The sequence below is a fragment of the Plasmodium falciparum genome (assembly GCF_000002765.6).
Source record: "Plasmodium falciparum 3D7 genome assembly, chromosome: 9".
In the NCBI taxonomy this organism is placed as follows: Eukaryota; Apicomplexa; class Aconoidasida; order Haemosporida; family Plasmodiidae; genus Plasmodium; species Plasmodium falciparum.
Window position 1 is genome coordinate 1443283 of NC_004330.2, and position 13028 is coordinate 1456310.

A 13028-nucleotide genomic window follows, 5' to 3' on the forward strand; every position below is an offset into this window, starting at 1 on the left:
GTGCTAATTTACAAAGTTATAGATATAATATTAGATACAAAAACAAAAAGGAAGATTCTGAATGAAAGCATATATAAAATTGCTGCATGAAAATATGGATAAATAAGAACAAATTAATATTTATTTTAAAAGATGATAATAGGTATTAGAAAGAAATAGACAAATATAATTATGATATAATAATTAATAAATACACAAATAAAATAATAAGAATGTGTAAAAATTAATGTGAAGGATGATAAATCATTCAAATGTGACTTAACATATAGGGGAATTAAAAGAAAACATATGGACAATAAATATAATATATATATATATATATATATCAAACGATTAATTAAAAAAGAAAAAAATATAAAAATAAATGAATAAATAAATGAATAAATGAATGAATAAATAAATGAATAAATGAATGAATAAATAAATGAATAAATGAATGAATAAATAAATGAATAAATGAATGAATAAATAAATGAATAAATAAATGAATAAATAAATGAAATATTGGAAACGGTTATGCTTGTATTCTCGTTAAAATTTATATTTTGAAAATATTATAAATATATAATTATTATGTTTTGAAATAATTTATTATCCTTATAAATTTTTTGGGTATATGCAATACCACATTTAATATATTTTTAGGTATATTTTTAATAAGTTGAATGAACTCCTTTAACATATTTGAAACGGTAAAAAAATTATTATGTGCTTTATCATATTTCCTAATTTTTATTAAAATATATATGAGAATTACCGAACATATAAAAGATATTATTATAGAGATAATGTATTCTTCTGCTGCCAAATAATAAACAGAAATAAAAACAAGAACTACAGGTTCAAAAATAAATAGATATTCTTTCATTTTTTGATTTATTTCATTATTATATAATTCATAATCAGGAGGTTCCTCAATATAACTTATAGATTCTAAGAAACTATATATTAAATTTTCAAAATATATATCAATTTTTTTTATGGTTATGAAATTTTTTTTTGTGTTTTTTTTTTTTGTAGGTGTAACATATACTGGGGTAAATTCTGAATTATTATATGAAGTATATATTTGTTCCTTATCATTAATGTTATCTTTATCTTTATATTCAATTTGTTTTTTGTCTATATTTTTTTGTGATGTTGTAAGATCCATATTATTTGATTTTAGTGCTATTTTTACATGCCTTATGTTGAAGTCTTTTTCCACCTTTCCCTGGGTTAGAAATCTAATATGTTTTTTATTTTGAAATAGTTCACATTTCTTTATGCGTATAAATAAAAAAAATAAAATAATAATATAAATAAAAAATTAACAAGATAAAGAAAATTAAGAATAATAGTAAAAATGTAAAGAATTTAAAATACATAATGTAGTATAATAAATATAAGGAGAAGACACATATTCATTAAATGTATATATAAAAAAATAAATTATCATTTACACGTATTATTATTATTATTATTGTGTTTATTACTGGATAGGGAAAATAAAGAAACCAAATTAATTTGAGAATTAAACTAATTTTAAAAAAGAAAACTTTGCTTAAATGTTTTCCATTAAGCATCTTATTTTTTTTTATATCGACTCTTCTTTATATAAGTTGTGATGTTGTTTATATAATCAATGCATAAATGTAGAAATGTAGAAATTGTAGATTATGTTTTTTTTTTTATTTCATATATTTATTAAATATATATTATTAAAAAAAAAATGCACATATATATATATATATTTACATTAATGTTAAAATTAATATAAATTTATGCTGTAATTAATTTTGGAAAATATTTGGAAAATTATATTTGTAATAATTTATTTTCTAATGAGTATTACTATTAATATATATATATATATATATATATTAAATAACTTTTTCGAAGGTCATTTAAAAGGATATATATTTTTTCTACATTTTATGTATATAATTAAAAAGTTAATTTTATTTTTATAGTACGTCTTTATGAAATTTTCATAATTCCGATGTTAATATATTTTATTATTGGAATCTTTATTAATATATAACTTAAAAGTGGTGGAAGATCATTTACTTAATGGGTTGTTCTTTATAAATATATATATATATATATATGATATATTGATTTGTTTTATTTAAATAATATATATATAATATTCAATATTGGTATCATTTTAATTGTTTATAGAATTACCCTTGTACTATAACTTGAACTAACATGTACTTCTTTTATTTATAAGTAAAATTATCATTTTTAAAAATGAATTATATTATTTAAAAAAGGTATATTTATATTTTATTTTATATATATATATATATTTTTTTTTGGTTTCCTTGAGAATTCAACAAAAAAAAAAAAAAAAAAAGAGCCTCATTTCAAAAGTAATACTGTACTTATTTTTATGATTTATAAATGTATTCGCTAATTTATGGCATATATGACGAAGCTAGTATATAAATAAATGTATGTACATATATTTATATGCATATATATTTTTGCGGAATACCAGTATTTAATATAGGAAATTATTAAATTTTATTAAAATATAAAGTATTTTTTTAAAATTATTTATATTTATTATATATTTTATATTTTAATTATTTTTGTTAAAATTGATTTATTGGAATACTTTATTATATTATATTTTTTTAATAATTTAGAAAATATTTATTTATTTTTTTTTTTTTTTTTTTTTTTTTGGAAAAGTTGTAACAAATATAGAAATTAAAAATTTCAATTGATTTTCAATTAAAAATATGAAATTAATATAATATTATTTTATACGTATAAAATTTAAGAAATATTTATTATATTTCATTATTTGTTTTTTTTTTTTATAAGAAAAATTATAAGTGTAAATATAATTACATAAATAAATATAAAATATATATTACTCTATTTTAATACATTAAAATATTTATATTTTTTGATACTTGAAGAATCCATAATTTTTTTTTTTCTTTTTTTTTGGCTTTTAATTATAACTTTAAAGGTAAAATAATTATATATATATATATATAGATTTATATATTTATATATTTATATATATTTTCTATATGGAATGAAAATATATATTGTCATCAAATATTTGAACATTTAATTGATATATAAAGAATTATTCTATTTTTAAAAAATAAGAAAGATTAATTATAAAATCGCTAAGGTATAGTATTAATACTTTTATTTTGAAATAATAAAATTCATGAACATATCAAGTGGAATAAGAAAAAAGAAAAAAAATTTATAGTTAGGATCCCTAATAAGGATTAACGAGAAAAAATAAATAATATTAATAAAAAAAGACAAGAATAAATAAAGTTGAATCTTTATAATTTACATATATATTGTACATTTATGTATATATATTTAATTTTTTTAATGTAATATTTATCTAGTTATACTAAAAATATTCCAAAGAGTAATTTATAATATAGTTCGGATAATATTTGAAAAAAAAAAAAAAAAAAAAAAATATATATATATATATATATATGTATATATATATATGTATATATATATATATTTATTTATTTATTTAATTTTGCTTCTTTTTATTTTCTGTTCATATAAAATAAAAGAAATATAATAAAATAACATTAATAAATATACCATATATATGTTTATGTTTATGTATATGTATATATTTATGTTTATTTTTATATTTTTTAGAATGAAAGATCAGATTGAATCAAGTTTATATTCCCAGAGGACCAAAATTAGTGCTGAGGATAAGGATTCATTTAGTTGTAGAAAATCTAGTCCTTTTAACAAAGAGACTAGGAAGGAAAAAAGTTTGAGTGTGTTTTTTTCTTCTTGTTCGAGATTATCCCTTTTGGGGCTGTTATGTATATTTTTATTGGTAATATAAAGAGTGAATAAACACACACATATATAAATATAAATATAAAAATATATATATATATATATATATTATATAATGTACTTTTTCTTATTGATTGATTTATTTTTCTTTAATTTTTTTAGAATTTTTATATATATAATGGTAATTGTAATGTAGTAGAAGGTACCATTGGTCATAAAAGAAAGCTGTCTGAATTAGTAGACTCCAAAAGTGGTTGTTTGAGAAGTGGTGAAAATGAAACGAATGTAAAAAGTTCATCATCTCAAACGGATTCTGTATTAAGCAGTAATAATTTGACAGATTTCTATAATTCATATAATGAATTTAATATTAAAGATGAATTAGACGATATATTTAAAAGTATAGGATTAACTTCTTTACATGATAAATATTATGATTTAACAAAACAGTGGAGTGATGAAAAAATTGAAGAGATTATAAACTCTTTATTGGATATTCCAAATAAATTTGATGTACTTACTATATGGATGCAAGTCCGAGGTAGTGAGAAATTGAAGATGCATAATATGTTGTATGGTTTAAGATTATTATATAAAGAATTAATTAATAAATATAATATACCAATGGAATCATGTACACATATATGGCTTAATTGTTATTATGACATAACGAATTATCATTTATATATAGAACATGAAAATAATATTAATTTCCTTGACTTAACTACTAAAGAAATATTGACGCGTACAGATTTTATAGACTTTATTAAAGACACGAAAAATAAATTCAACAAATTAAGAAATGAATTAAGAGAAACTGTAAGGAAAGATTTAATAGACAAATTAACACCTAGACATATGGAATAATTTTTCATATATATATATTAATATATATATATTAATATATATATATATATATATATTTTTATTTTTTTATTCAAATTACTCTATTTTGTTCTTCATATGTATATAGTACTAAACATATATATATATATATATATTTTTATTTTTTTATTCAAATTACTCTATTTTGTTCTTCATATGTATATAGTACTAAACATATATATATATATATATATATATATATATATATTATGTTATATTATATTTTCTGTTTTATTTATTTTAATTCGTCATAAAATACGTGTTTACATTTATCTATAAAATATATATATATATATCATATATTTGAATGAACGTATGTTCTGTATTGTCTGTAACTTTTGACATTAGATATAATTCTTATATAAGAATGATCAAGATTTATTGAATGTTATACATTAATATACATAATTTTATTAATATATATATATATATATGTATATATGTTCTGATGTATAACAAATACTCAAGTTCAATAAATTTGTGAATTAACTTTTATTTCTAAATAATAAAAATTTTGTAAATTATATAATATCATTTTGTATCCTTTGTTTCTTCACATTTGTTCTCCTCTATAAGTTAATATTATATAAAAAAAAAAAAAAAAAAAATATGAGAAATAAAAATAATTTATACTGGTATATTATCTAATAAGGGAAAATAATCAATATTTATATATATTGTATAACTTCATATTATTTATAGGGACCTTATATGGGTATTATATTATTAAGATTTGTACTATTCATATAATTTATATCCTCCTATTTCTTTTTCTTCTTATATTTATAAGAATATATTTTTTTAAAAATATTATAGTCGCATGCATAAAAATTGTTATATCAAATAGATATAATGGGAAAAATAAAAGTAATAATAATTTGAATACACACAATAATATATATATATATATATATATATATATATATTATGAGATTTAAATTATATATTGTAGAATATAAGAAATAAATTCATAAATTCTATCTATATTCTGTGTATTTGTTTGTTTGTTTGTTTGTTTGTTTGTTTATTTGTTTGTTTGTTTGTTTATTTGTTAGTTTGTTTGTTTATTTGTTTATTTGTTTATTTATTTTTTTCTTTTGTATTTTGTCTTTTTTTTTATCAATCATATTATGTTACCATCTTATTAAGGCATATTATAAATATTTTGTTATTGTATGTATTAAATTTATGTTTGAGTTATTTGATTTTATATATTTAATAAATATAATTATTAATATTGAAATTTCATTTATGTTATAACGAAATGGCTATTTTAAAAAATTATAAATACAGTATATATATATATATATATATATATATATATATATATATATATAATTTTATTTATTTATATATTTTAAAAAATACGAATGTTCTAAATTTTATGGTATTATATTATTTTTCTCTATAGATCATAACCTTGTGAAAGGACATATGTATTTACATAATTATATTAATCATATTCTTTTATTAACCTGTTCTATCTAAGATAAAATATTATGAGTATAAATAAAATGTGGTATATGTTTAAAACATTCTAGTCTTGCAGATGCAATTTATATTTAGAATATATAAAGAAAAGGATATTTATATTATAAATAAATTTGTGATATCTTAAAATATAAGCATATTTACATAGATATATTTTTTATTCTAATATGGAAAAAAAATATAAAGATCCAATATATAAATATTATATTAAAAATATTATATATATATATATATATATATATATATATATATATATAAACATATATAATAATAATTATAATAAGGGTACGTATCTCACAGGAAAATGTATTTAATTCAAAAATGTATTATCCTTCAATGATTCTGTCATAATATAAAAACTAATAATGATTAAAAACAAGTGTTATATATATATATATATATATATATATATATATATTTATATATATTTCTGTTATAACATTTTTTCTTATAGAATAGAAATATTTTAAAAGGACAAGAACGAATTATATATTATAAGAGTATATAAATCCTTATTTTATTATTTTTTCCTTGAATGAATGTAGTATAAGATTGTTATCAGAAAGCACGTACATATAATTATATATTCGAAAAAAAAAAAAATTATATTATAATAATTTCTTAAGGTAAATATTCGTATAATTGTAAAAAGAATGAAAAAATACAGAGAAAGAAAAACAAAAGAATAATATACGTTTTTATAATATAACTATTATATAGTCATGAACGTATCTATTCCAAAGAGTATATATATATGCATGCATATCTCATATTTATGAATTTTATTTTCTTTTTTCTTTTTAATGAATTCCTTCCCTGTATATATATTTATAGTTCTCAGAGTAATATATTTTATATGTATTCTAGATTAAACCTATAATGAAGTTATATTTAATTTTGTACAATTATTATATATAACAAAAATAAAAAAACTAATATTCTATAATATATATATATATATATATATATATATTATATAAATATTTTTAGGTTAGTTAAATTTATAATCCAATATATAATATTTTAATTATTATATTTAGTAAATATATTATATATGCATAAATAAATCATTTAATGTAATAATTATAATTTTAATTTAAAATCTCTGTAATTTTTAGAATTTATTCTTGTTAATATATATTTTCTATATAACTAAAAGGTTGTATATTTATAGAAGGTTTCTTTTTTATAATATATACAATATATGTACATATATATACACATATATATATATATATATATATATATATATATATATATATTTATATTCATAATGTACATTCAATTATTGTTTTTTTTTTTTTTTTTTTTTTTTTTGATTGTTATTTTTCTAAGTTATTTCATATAATATAAAAATATGTATTTATATTTTATGTATGTGAAACAACCTAAAAATTAAATATCTTTAAAAATAAATGAAAAGTTTTTATTTTGTTTCTTTAGAAGACTATAATAATAATTAATATTATAAGTTTATTGTGCATGTTTAGAATTTGATATATTTACTACTAAATAAATTATATCTAAACATGAATTATATATAATTATTTGTTTGTTATAATATTATATAAAATATAATTAAATAAAACATATTAATTTTATACTAATATAATTATAATATAAAATATATTATATAGTTAGATGACATTTCATAATAATTGTAATAAAATGAAAACGTTATTTTTCCTTTATTTTATTATAATAACATAATAATTGTTCTTTTATATAATAATGTCAGATTTTAAAAATTATTAATATATAAAAAAATAAAAGATATATTATATGTACTAATTATATGATAAATAGAATGGTTATATATAATGAATATATACTAAAAACGAATATAATATTTATATTACAACATTTTGGTTTGTTTGTTTTTTTCTTTTTATTGGTGAATTGGTATATAATAATATTATTAATGGTTGTAATATATATATATATATATATATATATATATATATATATATATATATAATTTATTAATTGAATAAGCTTCGGTTTCATCATTTTATAATAAAAAATAGTTAGTTTGAATAAGGTAGATTTTATAAGAAAAGTAAAAAACGCTTTTGTTTAATATAACTAATAGAAAATATAAATACTTAATGAATATTGTTTTATTGGTTATATTTTATAATAGACTAATAATATATTTTGTGCATTACATAGTGTATATAAAAATGTTCAAATGTTTTTAAGTTGGCTTAACAAAATAATTATTATATTAATATAAAACTTTACTTGTATGTGGATTTATTTATAGTTGAGTTTTCTTTTGCTTTTTCTTTTTTTTTTTTTTTTTTTTTTTCTTGTCCTTTTTTAAGACTATCAACTTTATTTTGTTTTCAGTTTTTTATTTAATAAATAGATGTTTTGAGTGATTATATTTCTCCTCAGGATATATATTTTATATTGGTTACTTTGAAGACATATGTGTTCTAAAAAGATATGTTTGTATTTTGATAAATAGAAGAATTAAAATTATAACTATATAATATGATTGTTATTGTTTACTTATTTTATTTTTTTTTTTTTATGTTTTATTCTATTATAAGAGATAAATTGTTTATATATGGAATATATATAAATTTACACATATGTATATATATATATATATATATATATATATATATATATTAATAGAAATGAAAAATAATACAACCCAATATACTTTGTTTAAATAATTAATTTGTTTTACTATTATGTTATATAAATAAATAAATATATATATATGTATTATTTTTTAATAGAGAAATAAACATATTTTATATTCAATTTAGAATAAATATTTTCAAAAATACGGGGGGAAAAGAAATTCTTTATTAAAATGAATGATTTAAATTTATTGTTTATAATTTTGTTTGTTGTCTTTTTTTTTATGTTTTTTTTTACATTTTGCATTTTTTATCAATATATTTTATATTGTTTATAATAGATAGGACGACGGGATTATTGTAGATCCTTAAAAGTTTATAGAATTAGCATATATTTATCTATAAACTCTGTAATATATTTTTATAAGGAAGGTAAAAGTATATTTTATTACGATAATATATGAAGAAAATTATTAAAAAAATATAAATGTTAAAAAATTCTGGGAGTATACATACATACATATATATATATATATATATATATATTATATATAATTTTTATTTTTATGTACAATTCAATATATTTTGCTTCTTTTTACATGTATAAAGGGTAAAGAATTATTTATATTTACATATATATTATAAATGTTATTATAATTATTTATTTATATTTTTTAATATATTTTATGTTAATAGATATCTGCATTCCTATTTTCCTTATATATATATATATATATATATATATATTTTCATATATTGTTATTATTTTAATTTTTTTTTATCATTGTTTTATTTATTATAGAAATTTATTTTTTTAAGAATTGTTCTATTATATATTTGTGTTGTATTATTTATATTTATATAGTATTTTATGTAAATATTGAAAGAATATAATGAATATATTATATTTTGTATTTTAAGTCTTATAATTATTTATATGAAAATTATTGTACAATCTATAAAAAAAATAAAAAATTTTAATTTTATATTTTTTTTTTTTTTTTTTTTTTTTATATAATATATAATATATGTAAATTTATACATATTATTATATATATTTTTAAAAATATTAATTAGCTATTAATATAAAAAAATAATAAATTATATTATTAAAATAAAAAAAATATGCATAATTAATTATATATCAATATGATAGAAGCTTTGTATGCTGTATAAAACCAATGCATGTAAATATATTAATATATATATATATATATATATTTTTTTTTTTTTTTTTTTTAAATCTGTAATATATTCTTATTATCTATTTTACTTGTATTTTTTTATATAAAGATTTTTAAATGTTCTTTTTATATATATAAAAAAAATAAAAAACAAAGATAATATATTATTTTTTAATATTTTTCTTATTGTTACATTAATGTAAGAATATTAATTATTTAATTATATAATATATATTATATATTATAGGAATAAAACATTGATTAAATTTTATTACTGTAAAAAAAAAAAAAACTATATATATTTTGTATTCTTCATAGACTTTTTATAATTTTTTTTTCTTTTTTTTTATATTCTTTTAAATTTATAGAAGTCTATTTTTATGTATAAAATTTTTATTTAATAATATTGGGTTATAAGAAGTAGGATGATATTATGTTATAATTTTTTTTTATGTATGTTAGATACATGAAATATAATAATAATATTTATATGTATAATACATTTAGGATAAAATATTTCAATGAATTCATTATATCCATATTATGGTTAATATAAAATAATAATAGAAGACGAACGCTTATAAATTAAAGCAAAATTAAAAAAACAAAAATATATTATATATATATATATATATATAAATAATGTGTTCATATTTAATATTTTATTTTTTTTTAATAAAATAAATCAATAGATTGAACCATTAAATATATATATATATATATATTAAATTTTTTTTTTTTTTTATTTTGTTTATGTAAATGTAACTTTTTCATATTTTCATTAAATTTTATATGGTTTTTATTTAATTTATATGTTTCATAAAAATATAAACATAATGTTATGATTTAATAAGAAAAAATATATTAAATAATTTATTTAATGGTTTAATCATTTTTTATATTATTTTTTGTAATATGTATGTTATTATATATAGAAATTTATAAATTTTTTTTTCTTTTTTTTTTTGAGATCATAGTAAATCTTAAATTTATAATTGATTATAATTTTGAATAATATTATAAAAATATATTTTTATAAACCTTATATATATATATATATATATATATATATATATATATACATGTGTATGTATGTATATATGTATGTATGTATGTATATATGTATGTATGTAAGTATTTTCATTTTTATTTTAATATTTCTATGTTTGTTATAAGTTATAATAATGGTTGCAAATGATTTATGGGAAGAACCGAATGAAGCAGAGACTAGGGTTGATGGTACACCAAGATTAGATTCATTTTTTAATAAGGATGGATTATTATTAAGAACATACTCATGGACTGTTAAGAAGGCTGTGGGTATTATTGTGTTATTACATGGTCTGAATGCTCATGTCAGATTACAATTTTTAAAACAAAATGTAGAAGTGGTTAGTAATGATGAAGTAATATTAAAAGATATAGATAATTATTATGTATATAAAGATAGTTGGATAGAGAAATTAAATGAGAATGGTTTCTCAGTTTATGGTATAGATTTACAAGGTCATGGAAAATCTGATGGATGGAATAATTTAAGAGCAAATATCAATTTTTTTGATGATTTAATATATGATGTTATTCAATATATTGAGAAAATTAATGAAGATATATCATTAGAATATAAAAATGAATCAAATATTGGTGAATCAAATATTGATGAATCAAATATGGGTGCATCATATATGGGTGCATCATATATTGGTGAACCATATATAGATTTATCAAATATGGATGCATCATATATAGATTTATCAAATGTGAGTACATCAAATATAGATTCATCAAATATAGATTCATCAAATATAGATTCATCAAATATGGGTGCATCATATATAGATACATCATATATTAATAATGAAGATAATGAGAAACCACCAATATATTTAATGGGGTTATCATTAGGAGTTAATATTGCTTTAAGAACCTTAGAAATATTAGGAAAAACATGTGATTATAAAAAATATAATATAAAAGGATGTATATCCTTAGCAGGGATGATTTCTATAGAGAAATTAGCATCTACTTGTTCATATAAATATAGATATTTTATTGTACCCTTTTCGAAATTATTATCTTCTTGCTGTCCTACATTTAGATTACCACAAAATTTTAATTTTCAGAAATTTCCATATGTAAATGATCTTATTAATTATGATACTTATAGACATGATAAATGGATAACGATTAAATTTGGTCGACAAATTTTAAATTCTATAAAAAATTTAAATAATGACTTGAAATATATACCAAAAGATATTCCTATACTCTTTGTACATTCGGTAGATGATTGTGCTTGCTATTATAACGGTGTAATTAATTTCTATGAAGCTTTAGAATCAGATAATAAAGAAGTTCATACTTTATATGACATGGACCATATTTTAACTATGGAACCTGGGAATGAAGAAGTATTACAGAAAGTAATTAATTGGATAAATAATTTAGGTAATTTAAAAGAAAATAAGAAATATGTACTTTAAAATTAAAAGAATATTTTTTTTATTAGAAGTATTAAAAAAGTACAATTACAAAAAAAAAATAAAATAAAATAAATAAATAATAAAACAGTAATATTATATACTATCATTTGTTGTTTATTTATTTATTTTATTTTATTAATTTTTTTTTTATATATAAAATTGTATATTTAAAAATGCTTATATGTATATATGATTTTGATTGTGCAAATATATATATATATATATATATATTTATTTATTTATTTATATTTATATACTTATTATTTTAATTTTTTTTTTTTTTTTCATATATTTTAATTTTTTTGTCTTTTTTCTTTTTTGAAATATTAATATGAATTACAACTATACATATATATATATATATATGCTAATATTTTTTTTGATTTAAGTAAAAAAAATACTTCTGAATAAACTTTTTATTCTTTTTTTTTATATATCACTTGAAAAATTATGACATAAAAAAAAAGGAAAAAGGAATTTAATTTTGAGTTCATATCAAATATAATTTTATGATTTAAATAAAATAAATTGTGAAGGTACACAAATTATTATGTGGTTTAAAAACGAGTAGCATATATGAGTATTTATTT

General features: G+C 15.9%; 3 protein-coding genes across 3 annotated transcripts; 2 read left to right on the plus strand and 1 right to left on the minus strand.

Annotated features, from left to right (window-relative positions):
- Window positions 1–571: 571 nt before the first annotated feature.
- PF3D7_0936500 (virulence-associated protein 1) lies at window positions 572–1565 on the minus strand (the record flags this gene model as incomplete). Its single annotated transcript, XM_001352193.2, has 2 exons — window positions 572–1261; window positions 1476–1565. The coding sequence occupies 2 exons, from the start codon at window positions 1563–1565 to the stop codon at window positions 572–574; spliced, it is 780 nt and encodes a 259-aa protein (XP_001352229.2).
- Window positions 1566–3646: 2081 nt separating this feature from the next.
- Window positions 3647–4665, plus strand: PF3D7_0936600 (Plasmodium exported protein (PHISTc), unknown function; the record flags this gene model as incomplete). The annotated part of the gene is made up of 2 exons (XM_001352194.1): window positions 3647–3835; window positions 3961–4665. The coding sequence occupies 2 exons, from the start codon at window positions 3647–3649 to the stop codon at window positions 4663–4665; spliced, it is 894 nt and encodes a 297-aa protein (XP_001352230.1).
- A 6474-nt stretch (window positions 4666–11139) lies between these two features.
- Window positions 11140–12438, plus strand: PF3D7_0936700 (lysophospholipase, putative; the record flags this gene model as incomplete). Its single annotated transcript, XM_001352195.1, has 1 exon — window positions 11140–12438. One exon carries the CDS (start codon window positions 11140–11142, stop codon window positions 12436–12438), a length of 1299 nt encoding a protein of 432 aa, XP_001352231.1.
- Window positions 12439–13028: the final 590 nt, after the last annotated feature.